The sequence below is a fragment of the Numenius arquata genome, chromosome 2 (assembly GCF_964106895.1).
Source record: "Numenius arquata chromosome 2, bNumArq3.hap1.1, whole genome shotgun sequence".
In the NCBI taxonomy this organism is placed as follows: Eukaryota; Metazoa; Chordata; class Aves; order Charadriiformes; family Scolopacidae; genus Numenius; species Numenius arquata.
In genome coordinates, this window is record NC_133577.1 from 7,571,275 (window position 1) to 7,595,825 (window position 24,551).

The 24,551-nt window shown below is 38.9% G+C and overlaps 1 protein-coding gene across 2 annotated transcripts in view; it reads left to right on the plus strand.

Annotated features, from left to right (window-relative positions):
- The window catches only part of VTA1 (vesicle trafficking 1), a 39,946-nt gene extending 27,570 nt beyond the window's left edge, over positions 1–12,376 (plus strand). The window contains exons 6-8 of one of the 2 annotated variants that reach the window (XM_074167177.1): positions 333–506; positions 2,380–2,460; positions 10,271–12,376. In XM_074167177.1, the coding sequence (XP_074023278.1) occupies positions 333–506; positions 2,380–2,460; positions 10,271–10,416 (401 nt within the window). In that variant the 3' untranslated portion in view covers positions 10,417–12,376. The remainder of the gene's footprint in view (positions 1–332; positions 507–2,379; positions 2,461–10,270) is intronic. The other variant, XM_074167185.1, reaches the window with a different exon arrangement.
- The last annotated feature ends 12,175 nt before the right edge of the window (positions 12,377–24,551 follow it).

The window sequence follows — 24,551 nt, forward strand, 5'->3', positions numbered from 1 at the left end:
TATCTTGGTCAACTAATGTGGATGCAGTACACAGAAGTATAAGGGGTTGTAGTTATAAGACAAATTGCTTATATTCGGACCAGTAATGAGACAATCCTTCAATTTAAACAGGAGGGATCTTTGAAAGTATATGAGTTTCTAGACCCTTATCCTATGGTATGTTGCTTTTTTACTTTGTCAAATCAACCGTATGTGGTTTGGGTTGATAAATGTTTTATGTTGTGCTGTGGTTGCAATTTTTCTACTAACAAAAATTTGAAAGGTGGTTTTAAAAGAAAGCCTAAGTTTTCAAGAAGAGTTGCAGTAATTCCTATTTTGTGTCATCTTGGCAGATGTTGAAAGGGAAGAAGCAGGGTCATCTTCTGTCCATAGTGGAGGAACAACTCAACCATCATCATCTACGTATGAAGCTAACAACATACCAACTAGTAATTTCACTGGCATACATATACCCCCAGGTGCCCACGCACCAGCCAACACTCCAGCTGAAGTACCTCACAACACAGGTATGTCCGAATCCCACCCAAAAAGTTCATGCCTTTATTGAGAGGGAAATTCTAGCCCTCTTTCCATAACATACAAAGTAAAATAATATAGGTATTCTATCGCAGAAGCAATTTCATAAATTAACATCGTAAAAATGCCACTGGAGATATTTTTTTATGTTTTTATGCTTTTTAAATTATGTTATTCATATTTTTGAGCATTTTGCCAGAACAGATCTATGGACTGAAAGAGTGAGTGTTCCTGCAGACAGAATGGTTTTTTCTTCTCTAGAATCAGGCATTGCGACATCTATACTGTGAAGCACCATTTGAATCTTTCACTTGATAGATGAAATTATATTACTTAGTTTCATATTTAACTTTCTCTGTGCAGATAGATTGCTCTTCTTTATGTGGGAACATATCTAACAGAGTCTTGAAACTGTTACAACAACATTATCACAATCATACCTGATGTACCATTCATACCTTTCTTCTATTTGGTTTATGCTCCTTTTCCCATGCAACTATTGTAGGGTGATTGACCTCAAACAATATTATTAATGGAAATTTTGTCCCTACTGCTAAACATACTGGCCCCTACATCCTTCTTGGGGGCGTGGGTGTGTTATCTTTTGTGTCATTTTTGGACCAAAACCAAGTTCTTAAAAATACAAAGTTCTTCCCAGTTGCTGTATTAAAAAAAAAAAAAAAAAAAAAGTTCTATTAAACCGTTTGTGAATAAAACTTTTTCATTTCGTGTTACCTTTTTATAATAATGTTTAATAAGACTAAAAAATTAAAAGCTCTTGATTTCAGTCCTGACGATCATTTGGTTGTTCAGATACATTTTTATATTACAGAACATACAAGACGTTTTTGTCACACCCCTCCTCCTTTTCTTTTGCTTTCTCATTATAAAAATGCTTCACCCTATGAAAAGTTCAGGATGCTCTTTTTTTTCAGCTTTATCAAAGGGAAATCCTTCAGATAGGTGGGTTTTTTTGGGTCTGGGAAGGGGAGAGTGTTGTTTTTGCATTCAACCTTGCTAAATATTTAGCTCTTTGTTTTTACCAGATCTGAAAATAATGGAATATGAATCTTGTTGGAATACAATAATTTTTTGTGTTACATAGTTTTAGCCCCATCAGTCATTCCATGAAATAAGAGATAATTTAGAAAAGTGGTTCTACCATCTTTCTACATAGCAGATGTTGTAGAAATAACTTTAGATTAGTCTGGCATGTTCTAGACATACCAGAAAAATAGAGTTTTGGATCAATGCAAATGAGAGTGTCTAAAATGTGACCACAGATACAAGAATGCTTCACAGCACAAAGTGCTGTTTCTTCTTCTAGCATCACCATTTCCCTTTTAAATCCAGCTGGCTTTTTTATTCTCACCAATTGTTTTCAAAGGAATTAGGAAGGACATTGTTTGCAGGTGTGAGATGGCAGGCATGGGGCTTTAAAAATACAATAATGGAGACTCTCATATTAAAAGGCAGAATTTAGACTTCAAAAATAAAAGTTTACTCCTACTCTTCTTTAAGAGATTTTCCTCCATACTCTAGGGCAACCAGTGGTTTTTGGAGTAGTATTTTCTTTTTTTTCTTTTTAATGCTTGAAATTAAACTTCTTTGAAATACTGTACCGATAAAATGAATGACAGCATGTAAATTCTTCTGTGTTATTTTATAAAACATTCATAGACAGAAAGTGAGGGCTTTGAATTTATTTGTTACAAACTTTCAGAATTGGGAAGCTGTCAGCTGCTTAACTTAAAATCATTGAACCGTTAGGTTTATCTGTTCCACTTTCATATTTTGTCTGCTTACTTTTAATGTCTATAAATAAAAATAACCCAAGTCCAATTTTTTTGCATGGCTTTGCAGGAGTGACAAGTAACACTATTCAGCCTGCTCCTCAGAATATTCCTCTGGTGGATCCTTCCCTTTACAGTGCTCAGTCTGCAGGTAAGGGGGTGGCGTTTGAAGTGTCAGTACGTGGATGTGCTCTGTCCTGTGTGCCTCCCCTCCGTTGAAGGGAGAAGTTCGAGAATTGTCATTATCTGAATGCTGCTAATTCAGAAATTCTAAAAACAGTGGACATCATCTAAACATTGTGTTGCTAAGAGTTTAATAGTTCCTGAAAGCTTTGCTGCAGTGTGTGATTAGTGTTGTCTGACTTCTTTGAACCAATGATCTAGCGTTGTGTTAGGCTTTTTATTATTTATGTTCGTGCTTCTCAGATGAGGTTCTGATACACTTAGCAAAGCCTATATTCCTAATGGTCTTGCTAAATTATATTTTTGGTAATTAATACACATTCCTTTTACTTACGTACTGACCCTGTAGAAGAAATTTTAAGTTATTTATTCACTTCGTTAAATAATTGCAACATTCCAGTGGTGTTTTCTGTTGCAGCATAATTGTTATGTGTGCTTGTTGATTCTAAGTAGTACCTGTATTAAATGAAATAATTTATATGGTACCACTAATGATGTCATTTTGATGTACCATATAATCAAGGCTTTTATCTTTTAAAATGCCGTCTGTCTTTTGATGTTAAAATCACTGATAACCTATCTTACGTGTATTTTATGGCTGCTTGCATATATCACACTTTGAAGTGCAGACATAAATGCTAACCTTAGGGAACCTGTGGCCCGTGAAAGAGTAGTGACTGACAATAAAGCTGGAATTATCCTAGATTCTAATTTGAACACTGATGTACAGTTGGGCAAATCATTAACTGTTTTGTAGGAATTTTTCCAACTGTGGAATAGAGATAAAGATAACTTACAGCTGTTAGTAATAATCAGATTTTTGTTGCCAACATAGATGTTGAGTGAGGAGAAGGTGGAGAAATCCTGGTGTTAAGTTCTGGTATTAGACACAGTTAAATGTTGCCTGTTATGACTACCAAGTTTAGATAGGTATATTCCTATATATTGTAACTTAAAAATAGTTAGATATTTTAGTTTATTATGTTGTTGAAATACCAGCTTTCCTGAAAAAGCATTTTTGATTCAATTGAATGCTTTAATAGGAACTCAGTATTTAGCTTGATGCTAGTCTGCTGTCATAAGCAGGCTTAGGGATGTGTCCATCTTACTATATTAGGAAGCCATTGTTGTAGATGTCTTAAAAAGATAAAAATAACAAAATTTACCTTTGATAGAGACACATTAGCCTTTAGTATTCTCTTGAAGAACAAAAGGCACATCCTATAGTTTGGGGTATGACTGTAATGTCTCAGGTGACAGCTTGTTTTATTGAAAACAAGACCTCAGATCTGTAGTTGAACCATTTAAACTTGGTGATAGTTTCTGAGTTTTAGGGGCTGTTGTGGGGGTTTTGGTAGCACCTTAACCAAAACAGCTGAAGGCTTTACTGAAGCGTTATTGCAGTAACTGCTGGTGGGAAAGCAAGTTTTGTGTTGTTTGGCAGCAGAGCTTTCATATTTAACCAGCTTATAGTGGTGCTCTACACAGTCATTCAAATAAGTATTTGGATCGCTACTCTGAACATTTTAATCATCGTTTCTTGGTTTGAATGTTTAATTCTAATTGTCACAAATGTCATAATTTTGATTTAAACTTTAATTCTTCATCGCGTATTAGAAGCTGCATTGTTTAATAGCTGGATGGTATCGGTGCATTGCTCCCTCTCACCACTTACGTGTGATAACCTGATTTAACAAGTACATAAATGTAAATAAAAAGGAATTGAGTGAATTAAGATACCCTGTGTTTGTGAGAATTCATAATAACTACTATCCTATAATTAAGAGATTAAGACCATTGCTAGCACAGTGATGAATCTCTAACCTGATCTAACCTGAGGATTTGCATGCCTGAATTCCTCCTCTGCACATCTGTTGTGTCACTACAAGTTTGGGTCTTGTAACAGCTTAAAGTGTTAGATTCTTATGAGGGCATCTAGCAAAAGTGCACCCTGAGAGATGCTACAGCTCCTGCAGATCCTTGGTTCTGAAAGCTTAGAAAATACCCTCTCAGTTACGCAGGTGTCTGAGAGGGCGCAAGGGGTATGTCAGTCAGCAGAGATACGGTAACGGTTTTGTTTGCATACGCAGAATTAAGAAGCTTGGGAGAAATGGAAGGGGTTTGTCCTTGCCTATCACCATCCTGTCATGCATGCCTGGTCATTACCCAAATCATCCTCCCTTCAGCTATACGTGTAAGAGTAACAGGAAATAGCATTCTTCTGCTCATGCTGCTGAGGAATCCTTCTCATGCCAACAGTGCTCTGTTCCACGGTAGCCTTATTCCTGACCTCTAATGAGATTTAGAAACGTCTGTATCTCACAACAGATGTACTAAACTGTGGGACCCAGGAGCCCTCCCCAGTTTCTGAGTTGCAATATATATATTTGGGATAGGTCCTGACTGCATATTGAGGTTAGACTTTGGTACACACCATTCCTATGGAACTGAAGTTTCCTTTGGATGGGAAGGAGGAGGGATCAGTGTTGCTCCCCAGTAGATCCACAGAGCTAGCACAGCACAAAGTACACTTGCTCCATGATTTAGACATCATGTCTGTGTCTGTACTAATAAATTAAATATGCCGGTAAATATTTGACACTGAGAACAGCTGGCACAGAACCACTCACATCCATACTATTAAACTTTTAAACCTTCCAAACAAGGTATTCTGTGAAGACTGCCAATGCTGAATGGTCTCTAGCCTGCTCTAACCACAAGTCATGCCCAGGAATTGTTTGGGAAAGTGCTAGTTTGCGTGGGCCAAAACCATACTGGAGTCTGTTCCAGCAGTTTGACAGTGTAGACAGTCAAGTTTGAGTGCTGAGACGAATTCCCTGGCACTGCTCAATGTACTAGTATAGTCATAGCCAAACAGGATATTCCACATATTCCTGCAAGACTCCTTCTGGTAGAAGATCAAATGTATATTTTTAAAATAAATTATATATTTTCTTTCCTTCCCATAACATGGGAGAAGCAATTTGATTAATGCTATGATGGGAGAGAAACTTTTCATGGAAAAGAGTGGAATACTTTATCAAAAGAAAATTACATTAAAATAACAGCGTTCCTTTGATTTTAGATGATGTGAATCCTTTAATAATTGTCTTGTCCTGTGGGAACAGGTTTCAGAGTTTAACATTGACTTTGAGTGTCAAAGCTCATGCAATTAAGCATTGGTTAATGTTTCTGACAACAGAATGTAGAGCTACACAGCAACTTTGTATAATGTGTGTGTGCACTTCTCCGGTGTAGTTTGCTTAAAAAATTTATTACCCTTAGATTTTGCTAACACTAAATGCATTCATGGTTGTGCTACACAGAGTTTTTGTAAGATCTTATAATACCATATGCTCCCTTCCACAGATGGCATAGTATAGAGAAACCATTTGTCCGTCCTAGTTGTGTGTATAATAATGTTTGATTTTCTACACATAAAGTAGAAATAATAATTTGGCATTTTACTGTTTTCATGGTCTTAAGAAGAAATCTTTGAGAATTCATATTTCAAATACCCTAAGCGCTTTAGTGGGGAAAAAAGAGCATCTTGTTTCAAAAAGCATTTCAGTTACCTTTGAAATCACTGTTTTTATACACAAAGTTGCATTATTAAAATGTTCTTAAATCAGCTGCCTTGTATTTGGGCAACTTCATAAAAAGGAAAAACATCTGCTGGATGGAAAAGGGATGCCAGGGAGAAGCAGACTCATCATGTAAAATACACATTATTTTCAATTTAAATCTGCTTTTTTTCCCCAACATGATTTTCAGCATCTCTAGTCAAATTGCCTTTTGGTTTTCACTTTGCGTTCCTCAAACTAAAAGAATTGTGCTTGTTGACATTAGTTATGGATTCTTTCTGTCTACCACATGTCAGTAATGGCCCATGTGAACCTCATGAGGTTCAACAAGACCAAGTGCAGGGTCCTGCATCTGAGCTGGGGCAACCCCCGGTATTAATACAGGCTGGGGGATGAAGGGATTGAGTGTAGCCCTGAGGAAAAGGACTTGGGGGTACTCGTGGATGAAAAGCTGGACATGAGCCAACAATGTGCGGCCACAGCCCATAAAGCCAACCATATCCTGGGCTTCATGAAAAGCAGCGGCCAGCAGGTCGAGGGAGGTGATTCTGCCCCTCTGCTCTGCTCTCATGAGACCCCACCTGGAGTACTGCGTCCAACTCTGGAGTCCTCAGCACAGGAAAGGCATGGACCTGTTGGAGCAGAGGAGGGCCACGAAAATTATCAGTGGGCTGGAGCACCTCTGCCGAGAGAGCTGGGGTTGTTCAGCCTGGAGAAGAGAAGGCTGCAGGGAGACCCTCTAGTGGACTTCCAGTGCTTAAAAGGAGGTCTACAGAAAAGATGGGGACAAATGTTTTAGCAGGGCCTGTCACAATAGGACATGGGGTAATGGTTTTAAACTGAAAGAGCAAAGATTTAGACTAGATATAAAGAAGACTTTTTTTTTACAATAAGGGTGGTGAAACAAAGGTTGCCCAGAGCGGTGGTAGATGCCCCACCCCTGATAACATTCAAGTCCAGATCAAAGCCAGACTGGACAGAGCTCTGAGCAACCTGATCTAATTGAAGATGTCCCTGCTCATTGCAGGGAGATTGGACTAGATGACCTTTAAAGGTCCCTTCCAACCCAAACTAGTCTATGATTCTATTCTATAGCTACTGTGCTAATAATTTCAGATTAACACAGAAGCAGGTTTGTTTCAGGGTAAGTACAGTATACTTTTATCATCTCAGTGTTGTTGGGCTTTTCACAGCTCAGAATCACAGGGTGGTTGAGGTTGGAGGGGATCTCTGGAGGACACCTGGTCCAACCCCTCTGCTCAAGCAAGGGTCCTGTAAAACAGGTTGCTCTGGATCATGTCCTTCATGTCTCCTCCTGCACTTTCCCCATAGTTTCATTTGCAGCACGGAGACAGCTTTTGAATCTCTCCAAGGATGGAGACTCCACAGCATCTCTGAGCAACCTGTGTCAGTGCTTGGTCACCATCACAGTAAGAAGTGTTTCCTGATGTTCAGACAAGACCCTCATGTGTTTCAGCTTGTGCTCACCACCTCTGGTCCTGTAACTGGGCACCACTGAAGAGCCAGGCTCTGTCCTCTATGCACCCTCCCTTCAGGTATTTATATACATTGATGAGATCCCCCTGAGCCTTCTCTTCTCCAGGCTGAACAGTCCCACCTCTCTCAGCATGAGACGCTCCAGTCCCTTCTTCATCTTTGGCCCTTCACTGAACTCTCTCCAGGATATCAGTCTCTCTCATACTGAGGAACCCAGAATTGGACACAGTTCTCCACATGTGGCCTCACTGACGTTGAATAAAGGGTCAGGATCCTTTCCTTCCACCTGCTGGCAACACTCCCCCTAGTGCAGCCCAGGATGCCATGAACCCTCTTTGCCGCAAGGGCAGATTGTTGGCTCATGGACAAATTGTGTCCACCAGGAGCCCCAGGTTTTTTTTCTGCAAAGCTGCTTTCCTTTTCTCCAAAGCTGCCTAACCCTTAGAATATGTAAATTGAAGTCCATTGCTAACTTTTGTGGTTATACCTTTGATGTAAGTACAGACGTTACAGTGGAGTTTCACGTTATTTTGAAAACTTAAGAACACGGAGCTGTTTCATTTTTATTCTGCTGGTCCATTGTGAGGTGCTGACTTCAATAGGAGCTGAGGCCACTGAGCACATCAAAAGATCAACACCCTTACTGTGTAAACTTTAGTTTATAAATTTAAAATTGTTAACTTTTTTCCCCTCAAGTTATGTCATAATAGCATCTGAAGTAGATTTCATAATAAATAAGGCTTTATGCCAGCAAAACATTAATAGAGCTCATACTGTAAAAATAAGATTAGACTGGTGAATTTAGGCTTCCTTCCAATAAATTAGTTGAATACTGGACTGATGCCTTGGCCAGTTTTTAAAGAATGATTTTGTAGTTTCTTTTGGCATCAGAGCATAAAGCCACTTTGAGGGGAACTTGGTCTTTTTAATTTCTTAAAGATGTTCAGTAATGTAGTTGCAGATTGACCCCAGTTGCTTTTAGGCTGTGACTTTATTTAAGTTACAAAGTAACCTAAGTGTGTGCTTGTGTTTATGCATTCTCTCACGTGTATTTATTCACGTGTGTGTATTTTAAGAGATTTAACGTGACTTCACTTACTCAACAATAAACTAATGTACGTTGCAATGATAATAAGCCCACCAAGTTGTCATGTGCCTCAATATTCAATAGTTATTTTGTGGTTATACTTATTTATTGAAGGGAAAATAACTAGACTTCTAGAGTATATTTTAAACATTGATAAAACTAATCTTAAAGAGCACTTACCTTTCTGCTTTTTATTGGGGTAGGGTTGTTTGGAAAACCAGGAGACCAGTCTAGTTTTTAATATTCCCAGGTTTTCCGTTTTATTTGTTTAAAAGCTGTTCTTAAATAATAAGATTGGGGAAAGGAAAAGCAAATATAATAGACATTTTCTGATAAGAACTGGGATTCCTTAGTAAACATTCTCACAGTATTGCTAACAACAGTTTTATTGTGAAAGAAAGGGATCCAGCTAACTGCAATTGTACCATAAAAATGCATTTAAGTATACTCATGCCCTTGCTTAAAATTAGAAAGCTGGACTTAGAGAGCTAAATCTGTTTAACCAATTTTATATAAAATCTATGGCACATTATAAAATGCATTTTTTCTTATTAATATGTGAAATCTGTTCATTGTTTATAAGATGCTGTGAGAAAACCTATTAAATAAATGCATAATTTTTTAGTATTGCATATAATTATTTATCCATGTCCATAAAAATCAGTCTTTACAATTTAAGTTGTTCAGAAAAGAACACGAGTAAAGGTTTTATAATTTATCCGTAGGTTATTGAGGTGGCATGGGATTAGTATTAAAATTCCCAGTGAATTTGTGGGTGGAAGGAGGGACAGTAACATAACTACTTTATTTTATGCACACGTCAGTGATGCTATTCATATATTAAATCTTCTGTGCTTTCTAGAAGACTGAATGCATGTGTTTGAGCATTACAGAATTCCCAATGTTTTAACTTATGTCAAGAAAATATTCTGATTAATAAATAACAGTTAATGGTTTTATACTATATTATGAAAATATTTTTTGCTAGTGTTCTCTGGTATTACAAAAATGGGCACGTTTAATGAGATCAATCTTGGTTTCAGTCATCTGACATAAAATTGGAAACATAAACATGGCTTGGATAAAACAGAAATATAATAATATGTGCCCAAACATGCCACTGAGAAATGCTTCTAGATTTTGAAATGTTTTTTCGGTTGAGAAGGAACAGTTTCTAATTATGTATTATTCCTGAAGACAAGAGCAAAGTAACTATCCTGTAAACACAAAAACCACTGTCCTTGTTTCTTGCAGGTCGTAGTATGATTACAGGTAACTTATTGTTGTTTAAAAGCTTTCCTTTGCTGCCTTAGATGAAGAGCAGATCTTTCTCAAAGGTATTGACTTACTTTTGAAAGGCACTGGGTCATACAAATACCAGTGTTTAGAAAGATCCTCTTATATTTTTCAAGTGCCAGCAGCAAAGAAGTTAAACATTATACAAATGGAAAGAAAAATGAATAGAAGAAACACCGTAGCTTGGTCTTTGTAATATTACCATAAATATTAGCCTGGTTTTCATAATACTATCACAAATATAAAAATCATGTGAAAGGAAGCCTCAGTCAGGTTTCTTTTATAGTAACTTTGTAATACTTATGTTTTTGCAGGGGACGTCCGCTTGACTCCAGAGGACTTTGCCAGAGCTCAAAAATACTGCAAATATGCTGGCAGTGCTTTGCAATATGAAGATGTGAGCACGGCTGTGCAGAATCTACAGAAGGCCCTCAAGTTACTGATTACGGGCAGAGAATGAAACCTTTATTCAACAGATTCATGTCCTTTGCCTAAAGAACTAACAGCTTATTACTGTACCTGTTAGGGGAGTGGAGTTATACAGACATTCTCAATCCCATCACCCGTGACAATGAAATCACTTTTTCAGTGTCATAATAGAAATTAATGGTACAGGAGGAATCTCTCTTTTCTTTTTACAAACGATGGAGCTAGAAACATATGAACGCGGTAGGTTGATGTCAGCGCAATACTGAAGAGAGTACTGTGAACATGCTCAAGAGTTAGAATTCATCTTGCAATATTTAGATTATTGGAATGGGAAAATGCTGAACCTGTAAAAAAAACTCGCACATAAGAATGTTCTGTTAAAATTCTTACTCAGATTTTGTTATTTCAAACAGTTATTTAAAAAGTATAATAGCTTTAAAATGGTAACTAAGATTAGCGCTTTCCTCCTGAAATGAGAGCATGTGAGAAAGCCGACACATCCGCAACGGGAAGGACTTTTTTCTAGACATAAATTATTTGGGTATTATCTGAGACATAAGTCAAAATTGAGGGAGACTTGAGGACATTTGTATTTCATTTTAAAACACGCTGGAAAGAACATCTCTTGGTACTTCAGAGAGAGTCATTTTGATGGTGTTCCAACCCAATCCCCCACAACTGTATGGACTGCTACATGTATTCTTGATCATCAGTTCTTGCTCCTTTTGTGTGAACACTTACAATTTTGTATATGTATGGGTAATTAAGAGAAAGTACTAATATTTATCAGAGATGAACCTGAAACTGAAGGCAAAAATTCTAAACAATATGAACTTTTAGGGAAATTTTCTTTGTAGCTCTTCCATCTTTTTAAGAGGATGAAAAAAAGACCTGTTCTTCAGCCATTAAAGCAGTATAGGTTCATCTCTGGTATTAGTGTCATAGAGCTTCATATTTCCAGCTAATATTCTTCCTGTCTGCTTTGTTGTGGAGACTTTTTGGACTTGGGATCTAATTAAAATTGCTTGGAAACTGAATTTTGAGTCTTTATGAGGTCTGCCCTTGCAATTATAGAGCTCTTGATTGTCAAAAATCCATCCATGCTGTTTAAAAGAAAGAATAAGTAGTCTTTTAACTGACATGACATAATAGTTGAGTACACCATAAAGCATGTCTGATTTATGTAATAACTTTAATGACGTACTATCTGATCTGTGTTGCTTTACAAGCTGCCGGATCAAATCCACGTATTCTTTATAGCTAAAATACATCTGATATTCAAAGCAAAAAGACGAGGAAAAGAAAATTAAATATAAGCATGCGTTAAAGTGTAGCTCGTTGTCTCCTTTTAAGAGTGTAGAGTCTTTGACAGCAAGTGTGAAAAGGGTAGTATGAAACTTGTAAATGTATGCTTTAGCATTTTAGTTGAGTGAGACTTAATAGATAAAACATCTGGGATTGTTTGTGTTGCTTTCTGATACGGGATAGCATGCTAATCTGGACAGTGATTTGGATTATTTTTTAATTGTGTTGGGAAATTTAGAATAAATCAGTCCAAAACTTTTTTTGACTGTAATGCTGTACAGACCTGGGCAATCAGCCTGTTTTGTACAGTGCTTCATGCACTTCAGTATCAAACTGAATTACTGTAGATGATTCCGTGTATATTATTGTGGTGTTAGACTGTGATTGGAAAAGCTGCTTTTCAGTTGAAAGAACATAGAACATTGATCCATGTAGAAATGTATTTATTGCATTGGTATAAAAAAATCAGAAGTTGCTTTCATTTGGAGATCATATTTACTAATACCACTATTTACTCATACCTGCCTCAGTCCCCAGCTCTTGAAGGAGGAAAGTCAGTTTTTCTTGTTTCTATTTATAAAATAATTAAAAGAACTTCAGGGCTTTTGTATTACATGGAAAAAATAAGCAAGCTGTGATATAATACTGTATTAATATAAGGCTTTTCAATTAAAATTGATACTAATTTTTTTTTTTTGGTGATTGAATTATATGAAATAGACGTACGTGACTTAAGGAGGTTGCAAATGAAAATTCAGTGTTTCTCAAAGTGTATAAAAGATTTTCTGTTGCCCATGTTTATGTTGAACCTCAAGGTTCCTCTAGCAAACCAGGCAAGATGCAATGAAAAAACCGTAAGTAATTTTTTTGAGTGATCATTTACAAGTGTGTAACGTTCTTATGCCTAGAGAGAAATTAAAATAAGTGTCTCTGAGTGGAACGGAGATAAAAATGCTAATATGAAAGTTGAAGAATTTCTTAGAGAAGCTATCAGGACATTCTTTTTGAAAATAGATTAGTGTTTATCATACAAAGATTTATCATATAAAATTTGAAGATTCATCATATAAAGATTTATTATATAAAATTCTTATGAATTCTGTAAAAGTAAACATATCCTAATACTGACCTTCAGACCACGATACCTGAATTAGCATATTGAATTTTATTTGGCATAAAATTATATTGCTCTGATCATTTATTTTTTAATTTAGAAGTTTTGTAACAGCCCATCAAACCATGTTCGAAGCCACATCTTTAAGCTGCTAATATTTGATGCAACAGACTCTTGAGTATTTATCATCCAAACTGATGCCTGAAGTAAATTATAGGAAAACGTTTCCATTCCACTAAGTATAGCCTGTGGGACAGCTTTAAATGTGGCAGATAGCCCAAAAGTGCAAAGCAACGTTGCAGAACAGTTCAGAAAGTGTCCATATTTGAAAATGGCAGGAGAATGTAGGTAGATAGCCTCTAATTATTCCAAATTGGAATTTGTGGTAGGCACTGGAATTTATGGCCCCATTGTTAAATATTGTGTGAGCTTTAAGTGTTGACTGATTCATTTTACAGCCGCTCTGGATGATAAAGTATCAACCCAGAGCTCCTCTTAAGCCAGTTCCCAATACAAAACTGCAAGTCCAGTATTAAATAAAGGCGAGTGCCCATTTTGTTGCATGCTACAGCCGACAGCTCTCTTCTCCAGTATGACCGTCACCTACGTGCACGTTGGCTTTTCTCCTTTGGATTGTGAGTTCTCAATCTTCTCAATCTTGTTCAGGAAAGGAGAAAGAAGTGTTTTCTGTCAGATGTTCCATGTTCAATTTTTGCTGCTTGTGTAAGCTAGATTTTTAGTAAATCTGTCCAATATTTGTTATTTAACAGGCCTTTGGTATTACTTCATGGGTTTGCAGTTCTTTATACTTTTTCCTCTCTGCAGGGAAAGTTCCATACAGGATTCCTACAACAGTCTTTGAAAAGTATCATGTGGAGCAGGTCATAGTTTATGAAATGGTGGAGATATTTTCAAACATACACTAATTGGATTTACTAATACTGGAGGTGTTCTTTTCCGATTGTTGCAGTCATTTCACATGGAATTTTTAATTATGTCCTTTGTAAGTGAAGTTTCAGAAGCACAGACTTAAGTATGATCATATTTCAGGATGTGATGGTAATTGTAGTATTTGATGCTGTATCATACTTACCTACGAGAAATTAACAACGGAGAAACTTCCTGTCTGAAGTAGGATGGGGGGAAGATTGCCAACAGCATCCTGGCCTGTATCAGGAATAGCGTGGCCAGCAGGAGTAGGGAAGTGATGGTGCCTCTGTACTGAGCACTGGTGAGGCCTCACCTCGAGTGCTGTGTTCAGTTCTGGGCCCCTCACTGCAGGAAGGACATTGAGCTGCTGGAGCGTGTCCAGAGGAGAGCCACCAAGCTGGTGAGGGGTCTTCTAGAGAAAAGTCATACGACGAGAGGCTGAGGGAACTGGGCTTGTTTAGTTTGGAGAAGAGGAGGCTGAGGGGGGACCTCATTGACCTCTACAACTACCTGAAAGGAGGTACAAGTACCTAAAGGGTGGGTTGAAGGATGATGGAGCTGGACTCTTTTTCAGTGGTTTCCAGTGATAGGACAAGGGGCAACGGGCACAAGCTGGAGCATAGGAAGTTGCATTTAAATTTGAGGAGAAACTTCTTTATGGTGAGGGTGACAGAGCACTGGAACAGGCTGCCCAGAGAGGTCGTGGAATCCCCTTCTCCGGAGATTTTCAAGACCCTCCTTGATGCAGTCCTGTGTAATGTGCTCTAGGCAACCCTGCTTCAGCAGGGGAGTTGGACTAGGTGATCTCTAGAGGTCCCTTCCAACTCTGACAATTCTGTGATTCCATGAGGTTGTAGAGAGGTGGGTGTTGGCCTCTTCTCCCAAGGGAATAATGACAGGACCAGAGGAAATGGTCTGAAGTTGCGGCAGGGGAGGTTTAGATTAGGTATTAGGAAGAATTACTTTACTGAGAGGGTGGTCAAGCACTGGAACAGCCTGTCCAGGGAGGTGGTGGAGTCGCCATCCCTGGAGGTATTTAAGAAATGTGTAGACATGGCACTTCAGGGCATGCTCTAGTGCCTGAGATTGTGGGAGTCTTTTGTGTGTGTATGGTTGGACTCGGTGATCTCAGAGGTCCTTTCCAACCACGATGATTCTGTGAGGGGTGGGTGTATGCAGACACGTGTGTCTGCACCTATAGTATAATACCTGTGCATTTATAATATAATGCATGTAAATTCAGTGGTGAGCTAGAAGAATGCCTTCCAAAAAAACATAATTAGTACCTTGTTTACGAGTATTGGAAAAATGTCAGGTACGAATATGTAGACAAATATGCTGACAAATATTGTTCTTAATGCTAGTATAGTGCCAGAAGTTAACTTTTAGTTGTGCAGTATTCTAAATGACTGGTCTTTGTTTTTCTCCTTTTTCATGTCAACAATAAAACAGTAGCCTGGTACAAAAGAATGACAACACAAATTTAGAGGAAGTTAGATTTACTGAAGGCCAAAGAGAGTTTCTGTGTTTTATAAAGTCTTTGTGGTAATGTTCTGATTGAGATTGGAGAGTGCCCTTGCTTATAAAGTATAATTCTTGCTTCCTTTTAAAATGTCCTTTCTTGTGCAGTTTATGGAATTAGAGCCTGGATTAGGAAAACCTGAAGTTTGATGCTAAGTTTCGAACCACCATGCATCCTGATGCTGACAGCAACTGTTCTTCACAATCACCTCACAGTTCCTATTTTTAAATGTTGGGATTCTAACCAAGTTTAATGGGAAAAAGGAGCAATGTTTTTTTAATTGCATTGCCACCTTTCAGTGCACAGCTGTAGTAACAAGAATTGGAGAAAACAGGAATTTACATTCGATATTTCACTATCGGCAAGAAAAGATTATTATGTTGACAGCAGAGCTCTTTTTAACTTACAGGAGTATTGAAACAGTCTGATCACAGAGGTGGTTTTGAATGTAGTGCCCTAAATGATCTCAGTAGAGGAGCTTTGTAGATAAGAGCATTGAAAACAAACTTGAAAGAGAGCGGAGACATATGCTAGGGGAGAAAAAAGAAATCACACTCACAGAATGGGAAGGGGCACAAAAATGGTTGCAGAAGGAAATAGAAGAAATACCTAAAATCCAACATAAGATGGGAGGATGGCAGTGATTGGAATGAGGTTAGAGTTGTCGGCTGATTTACTTAGAAACTTGAAAGATGTGAGAAAGAAAGCAAAAGGTTACAGGAACCTAGGAGTGGAGGGAAGGAGCACTAGAATGATTAAAAAAAAAAAAAACAAATTTTTTTTTTACAGCAAACTGGGAAAAATGTGAGTTACAGCACAAGAGAAAGTTAACCTAAGTTGAGGAAATGATAGCAGAGTAAGTTTAGCTCTAAAAGGGGAGAAAAAAAAAAATACAGGTTGACAACATTCTGAAAATGGAAAGGAGCAGTTCTTCTCATCCTTGGGACCTTTGTGATCATTAAAATATGTCATATTTATTAAATAATTAAAATTGGCCTTTTAGAAAACTTAGGAGACTGCATAACTAACTTTACAGTTAATCTGCAGAGAACTGCAGAGATCCATGTTTGTCCTTAAAATGCTGTTTCCTGGTTTTTTGCTTTCCTTCCTGATTTGAATTGCCTCCCCTTTTTCACTGTGTTTATCCTGTGGTGCTCCCATAGCTGGAGGGGAGGTGGTTGTGGTTGATTGCAACGCTAAGTATGAGTGATAGCCCACATGTTTAGACATTGTCAGGTAATTTGGGAAGATTAAAAGATCTGGGTTTTACCTGGTGTGTGCAATGGAGAATAACGTAGCGATTCTACTTCCCTCCTGAGCTCCAGAGGCTCTTTGGCAGTGGTATGACTACAATATTTAAAGAAGGATATGTGGAAATTAACTCTACTCGGAGCCATGTTTCCAATCGGAACCCAACAAACTGATCTCTAGGAGTTTGGAGACCTGAAGCCTAAGTGGTTGGTGAAATTGGCAACTTTTCCTTGCCACAATTAACCCATCTGTAAAATGGGCTTCTTCAGATAAAACTTTCCTTAATATAGTCAGGATTTTTGTAATACTGACAAGCAGTGACAAGATAAGGGTTGATTATGGTAACAAGTTCCCAAAATAAATAAGAGTTTCTAGAAGAAGCAGAGAAGATATTAATATGTAATAAGAACATGTATAAGAATGTAAGAAATGGAAAAAAACTTGACAGGATAATTTAGGGGACAATGGACAGGAATGAGGAGATCTGAGGTCCAGAGACAGTGTAGTTGTAAGTCATGGGCAGCAATTTATATAGAGTAACACTGTCTTTGAGCAACCTGCTCTAGTGGGAGGTGTCCCTGCCCATGGCAGGGGGGTTGGAACTCGATGATCTTTAAGGTCCCTTCCAACCCAAACCATTCTATGATTCTGTGATTATATGTCTAATGCAAATCTTAAAATGTTGTATTTATCAGACGACCAACATAACCTCCATTCTGCAGTACTGAAGGAAGTATAAATCCAGTAACAAGAACTTTTAATGGATCTATAAGTTCAGAGTTAGTATTTTATAGTAGAAGAACAGCAAATAAAGCAATTGTATTAAAAAAAAGAAAAAAAGAAAAAGTTGTGATCAGCTTTAGGCCTGTTGGTTGAACCACCGGTTTGAGATTGTTTCAATACAGAGAGTACATAAACTGTCACAATACTGGGTTTGATTCTGATCATTGTTGATGAAAGTTCTTTACTAGTAAGAGATGCGAAGACGGGCTACTGAGGTGATGAAAATCTTATTTTTTGAAAATAGATTAAGTCTGGTTATGGAGTGGCTGTCTTAAGGCATTAGGGTCAAAGCATTAATTTATTTTAAGACATCTTGATAAATTTATGGATTGGATTGCAAGACTGAAGTAGTTCTAGAGTTAAAATTTCAGTTTGCCCATCACTGAGCTTTTGGGATGGTTTTTCTGGCTTCTGATCTACCTTGAGGTAGTGGTCCCTCTCCCAAAATACCTTGAAATATTACTGTTAAAAAAGGTGTTGCAGGACCTGAGATGTTGTGATGACCCAATTTCTCCCAGTGTCTTCTAGTGATGCATTGTTTTGTCTTGATGAGATCTGATGTTTGTTATGATGCAATGTATGCGTTTTGTGAGTAATAACGAGTGTGGGGCAGAACGAAGAGATTTTTATGCATTGTATGAATTCAATACCTAGTGTAATGTTCGCTTGTGACTGGAAGAATATCCACAGTCTGCACGTTTCTAAATGCAGACACCTTTTAAACTTGCAATATGAAAAGTTTATCAAAGATTTAGATGTATGGCACTGCTCAAAATAGAGGCCATACCTGCTGGTGTGGATACAGCTTTGCAGGAACTGGCCCATACTGAAATCCCTGGAAGCTGTTGTAAAAAACCAGCAAATATTTCTTTTTTTCTTTTTTTTTTTTTTTTTTGCCGAAGGTAATCAAGTGTATCAGTACAGTCTTGGGAAAAATACTTTAAACGGTGTAAATATTAAATCTCTATTTGTAAAACAAGCATGCAGGTACTCGTGGCTGCTGCACTTCAGCTCAGCAGCCCTTTGGTAACAGAAGCTCTACACACATGTGGCCTTTATCCTACGCTTACTTGCCCGAGTAACTTCACCCGTGTGAATGCTCCTATTGAGGCAGTAAGAGTACTCATGAAGGTAAGTGTTTGCTGTGCTCAAGCAGAAAGCTTTCTTTGCTTGTCGTTCAGTAAAATACAGCCAGAACAATGGCGGTGGCTTTAATGGGTCCAGGTGTGGTATGCTGCTAGTTCCCCGGTGTGGGGGGTTCTAATCTCTTACTCTTTGAGACAGAAGTCTTGACTTTTTCCCATTTATGTTTTCTGTTGGGAAATGCTGAGTTTTTATTTGTACTTCATGCAAAATAATAATGATAAATCTTATTGTTGAACCTAACTGCACTAGACTTGCAGAAAAGGACAGTACTCCTTTGAAAGCTCTGTTGGTATGTTTTATGGTACAGACAGATCTAAACACAGCTCTTATTAGCAAAGAAATTTTTATTCTCAGCAACACCTGCAGGAACGTGCACAAAGCCCACAGTACAGGCCCATCCATGTGTACTGCAGGTGTTCATGAGAAAGAGCAGCTTTTATTCTTGTTCACTCTCTGCCACCTGCCTAAATCAGAACATTCAGCTCTCTTTCGAAGAGAGTGTTGTGAACACTCTTAAAGCTTTCTTCCTCTCACCACATACCTTTGGTGATGTATCTGTCCCTCAGACTCTTTGGAGTACTTGGCAGTTGTCCCTGCTGAAGCTCCAGCGAGATACGAGCAGCATTAAGTGTGAGGGTTTCTTTCTACAGCCACTTTTCATAGTAACTGTAATGTTTGGTGGTACTGTACAGTCAGCTTTCTGTGAAGTAATCTGCTTGTAAATGTGTGGCCAGTAGGTCGAGGGAAGTCATTCTCCCCCTCTACTCTGCACTGGTGAGGCCACAACTGGAATACTGCATCCAGTTCTGGGCTCCCCAGTTCAAGAGAGACAGGGAACTACTGGAAAGAGTCCAGCAAAGGGCAACGAAGATGATTCAAGGATTGGAGCATCTCCCTTATGAAGAAAGGCTGAGAGAGCTGGGACTCTTTAGCCTGGAGAAGAGAAGGCTGAGGGGAGACCTTATCAATGCTTATAAGTATCTAAAGGGTGGGTTGAAGGAGGAGGGAGCCAGACTCTTTTCAGTGGTTGCCAGTGAGAGGACGAGGGGCAACGGGCACAAGCTGGAACACAGGAGGTTCCATTCAAATATGAGGAGAAACTTCTTTCCAGTGAGGGTGACAGAGCCCTGGAACAGGCTGCCCAGGGACGTTGTGGAGTCCCCTTTGGAGATTTTCAAGACCCGCCTGGATGCAGTCCTGAGTAACATGCTCTGACATGCTCTGGGCAATCCTGCTTCAGCAGGGGAGTTGGACTAGATGATCTTTATGGTCCCTTCCAACTCTAAAAATTCAGTGAAATTCAGTGAAATGTTTCCACCTGTGTATGTCAGGTTTACAGATCCTAGTGATTTGGTCAAATCACTAAGCTCTCTGAAGCTAAGTACATTGGAGGATGCTAAACGCCTTCCAAGAGAAAACATCTGGTTATGCTCTCAACTTAAAATGTAGTAGCATTCCTAGCACTTGCAATTTCTTCAGTTTCTGACAATGGAAATACCTAGCAAGATTACTCTCTGTGAAATCTAAGTCCTAATTCCACAACTTCTTCCTCTGTCACAGTTCATCTTTTCAGAGATCACCTTGCCCCTTTTGACTGCTTTGATCAGCCTTCCCAGTCGCTGTAGACAGCTGCCACAAACATCTGCGCGTTGTGCAAATCCTCAAGACGAGTCTCGGGATAGCCCACTTACTTTTTCCTTTAGTTTACACAGCTCCAGTCTTAGATTAAAAATAAGATGACTTTCTACAAGCATTCGCTCTCGGTGACTAGTGTTCTGTTAGTCTCCTGTCTAGAAATTTCTTGATCTTCAGTCAACTTCCTTGTCTTTTTAGTCCTCAGCTATGCAAAATGTAAGGACTCGAGCTCCCAAGAGAAAACATCTGGTTATGCTCTCAACTTAAAAGCTCTTTCACATTCAAGCCATTAGAAAAGGGAAATGCAAAACACAGGGTGGGAACCTTGAGTTTTCCAGACATAATGTTTTTAGAGACTGAAGAGGCTCCAAGCATTGAATACAGAAGCCAAGGTACAGCTGCTGGTTGAAGCTGCAGGTTTCTGAATGTTCTCTCCTGTATCTGAAGCATTTGGTGATGGCTTCTCCCTTTATTGAAAGACAGAATCTTTGCTGTCACTTAATCTTGTCTTTGTATTTTTGTTTTACCAGCCTTTTGATCAAGGGCTATACTGTCTCCTGTAAAGAAAACATTTTTTCTACTAGCTATCCATCTGGTCAGGAGAGTTGGAAAGAATCAGTTTCTAGGGTACAAACCTGATGTTCTACATCCTTTGAGGAGTATGTTACTTTGAGGATTCACCATAAGTTGTTTTTTCTTTTTTCTAAAGATGGGTATTAAGTTTCACTTGAAACCATTGCCTGTCCTCATCCTTAAGCATGTTCACAGAACCAAGGGTAGGTGAGTGCTGTGTTGGCTTCGTCTTTTTCTCTTCATAGAAGTTCATCCAGGTTGTCCTCTTGTCTGTGTCTATAAGCAATTGGCAGTTTTGGTGTGGAAGTCCTCTCATTAGACTGTGAGAAGTGGTAGAACCATGGATGACAGTGGAGCAGATGCTGCTGGAAACATGCCATTGTAAGAGTGAATGGAAAGGGTTGAAAGAGAAATTATCTCGCTAGCGCTGCTGTATCTGTAGGTAAGACATCTTAGAAGGAATTAAATATAGGTTACTAATCTCTTTCATACAAGTTTTTATTGTATGAATTGTATATTATTTTTTCACCATTTTGGGGGTGAAGATGCAATGTAAATTATAAAGTTAATGCGTATGTAAAATATAAAATAATAAAAAATTTAGGGTGGACGTTCATATTTATCCTTCTTTCCAGCTATGCTCTGGGCAGTGCCCAGTAAAAGGACTTTATTTGGAAATCACATCCCACACAAAAATTTCCACACAGACGTGGATGGAAGAAAGAAAAAGGAACACAGATTCTCAAGTAAAGCAAATGTTGAAAATTGAATTGCCTACATCTTTGTTGCAGTGGGGGTTTTGGGGGGTGTGTATGCTAATTTCTGCTTTCAATACTGTAAGCTTCTATTTTGATTTTATGTGGGCATCATAATAAGATGAATATGTGCTCAACTCATGTAAGTGAAATTACAGTTTTAAATTTAATTAATATTTGTCTGGCTAGATATAATTGAAACCAGAGGGTCTATTTGAAGTCTCAAAATAATAAAATGCAAGAGAGGCCAGAAGTGGGAGAGAAAACTTCCCCAGAAAAATTCACTCATCCTTTAAGTATTTTTCTTAGCAGATTACGCTATAGGTTAATTTGATTGTCCAGAATGAGAGATTTCATAGAATCATAGAATGGTTAGAGTTGGAAGGGACCTTAAAGATCATCCAGTTCCAACTCCCCTGCCATGGGCAGGGACACCTCCACTAGAGCAGGTTGCTCAAAGCCCCATCCAGCCTGGCCTTGAGCACTTCCAGGGATGGGGCATCCACAGCTTCCCTGGGCAACCTGTTCCAGTGTCTCCCCACCCTCACAGGAAAGAATTTCCTCCTAATATATAATGTAAGTCTCCCCTCTTCCAATTTAAAACCATTACCCCTTGTCCTGTCACTACATCTCCTGACAAAGAGTCCCTCTCTGGCTCTCTTGTAGGCCCTCTTCAGGTACTGGAAGGCTGCTATGAGGTCTCCCTGGAGCCTTTTCTTCTCCAGGCTGAACAACCCCAGCTCTCTCAGCCTGTCTTCATAGGAGAGGTGCTCCATCCCTCTGGTCATCTTCATGGCCCTTTGCTGGACCCGTTCCAACAGGTCTATGTCCTTCCTGTGTTGAGGACTCCAGAGCTGGACACAGTATTCCAGGTGGGGTCTCATGAGCGCGGAGTAGAGGGGTAGAATCACCTCCCGTGACCCTCTGGCCACACTTCTCTTGATGCAGCCCAGGATGCAGTTGGCTTTCTGGACTGCCAGCGCACATTGCCAGCTCATGTTGAGCTTCTCATCCACCAACACCCTCAAGTCTCTCCTCAGGGCTGCTCTCCAGCCATTCTCTGCCCAACCTGTATTTGTGCCTGGGATTGCCATGTCCCAGGTGCAGGACCCTGCACTTGGCCTGGTTGAACTTTATGCGGTTTGCACAAGCCCACCTCTCCAGCCTGTCCAGGTCCCTCTGGATGGCATCCCTTCCCTCCAGTGTGTCGACCGCGCCACCAAGCTTGGTGTCGTTGGCAAACTTGCTGAGGGTGCACTCTATCCCATTGTCTATGTCTCCGACAAAGGTGTTGAACAGTACTGGTCCCAGTACCGACCCCTGAGGAACACCACTCATCACTGGCCACCAATTGGACATTGAACCATTGACCATAACCCTTTGAGTGCGGCCATCCAGCCAGTTCCTTATCCACTGAGTGGTCCATCCATCAAACTCATGACTTTCCAATTTTGAGACCAGGATGTCATGCGGCACAGTGTCAAACGCTTTGCATAAGTCTATGTCATTTGCACTGACATTTTGTATCCAGGGTTTTTACTAAGTTAAGTGCTTAACTAACTACTATTGTACTTAAAATTGTATTTTAGGCCAAATAGGTGCGAAGTAAAAAGCTTGGGAAACGTTGACGCAAATTTGTATTTTGCCTCATAGACATTTAAATATATTCCACACTTGGGAAGTAGGGCTTTAAAAGTTACGATGGTGTATCCATTTTTATCTGATATTTCTTCAAATGCTACAGTTGCCACCAAATGGAGGCTCGTAATTTGCATTATGGTGTTTTCAAACAAGTTAATGTGCTCCATGACCACACTAAATCCTGGAATCTGTTGCAAACGTCCAGCTGTTGAATGCAAATAGACTTTTTTTTCAGCGGTCCCCTTCCCCGGTACCACACATTTTGATTAGTGTCATCAAAATAGGCAAGGAGAGAAGAAAATGACCTGGTCAGATTCTACATGAAAAGAAAGCTAATAAAATTCAGCATATGAACATCAGTCTCCAGCTTAGTAATGTCTGGTTCTATCGCATCTAATTTAGTGTCAAGTTTTCTGCTTATGGGAGGAGGAATCTAGAGCCATAGAGATCTTCTACTAAAATGATGACATTAGCACGTTCCTGGGGACAAAAATAAGAACTTTCAGTTAGTATGTGGAATTCCGTGCAGAGAAGATTATGCAATATGAATATTTATGTGCAAGAAAAATTACACCTTTTTTTCCTTTCTTTTTTTTTTTTTTTTCTTTACCTCTCTCTGACTGCTTTTAATTACTGTTCCATGCATGCGGCCAGCTTGTTGGTTCCTGGAGTTGCCATGAGTCATGAACAAATCACAGAAACAGTTTAAAAGAAACTCAATCGGACCCCTGCAGTGTGGCAACACTGATGGCAGGTACTTTAGACTTGTCAATAGCTTTTTTTTTTTTTTTTTTTTTTTTTTTTTCTAACGTTATGTTGTAAAAATTACGTGAGTTGCTGGTGAATGGCTTTCTTTGTTCTTCTGAGATACAGAGCACGCTCATCCATATGTATCCTATTTACATATTGCTGCAAGCGAGATTTCCATGAATCTGTACAGTTGCTACAGGAACAGTAGGTTCTTGGAGAAGGGACAGATATTCTTTGGTGACACATGATCGCAGAGCATGTAAAGGAGAAGTGGGGGAAATTTCCAGGGGTGGAAGTGGAGAATAATTTGATGATGCTGGAGAACTTACATCCAGATTGCAGTAAGTGGAAGCAAAAATGAGAAAAGCAGGAAAATGCTCTTAAGAATCAGTTCAGAGGTTTAGGGCTAAATTTGCTCTGAAGATTTTAGCTACCAAACTGTGCTCCTAAAGTTTTTTAACACAGGTTCAAATTTTATACAGATGAAATATCATCAATGGCTATCATGGTTTTGTCTATTTGCTTTGCGATACCAGGGTCTGCTATCTGTAGAGCACATGGTATAAAAAGAGCTACGTATATGTTATAAAGGCTTTTGTGTGTCACATTTGTTCAGATATTTTGCTTCCTACCTCTATAGTGGTTTTTTTCCCAACATTTGTTTGGAAATGGGAGTTGTAAAGACCAGCTGGGATATCCCCATCTGGGCACCCCTGCAGAGCACGGTTTTCTGCCTGTGCCATGACATGGTTGACGTGCGA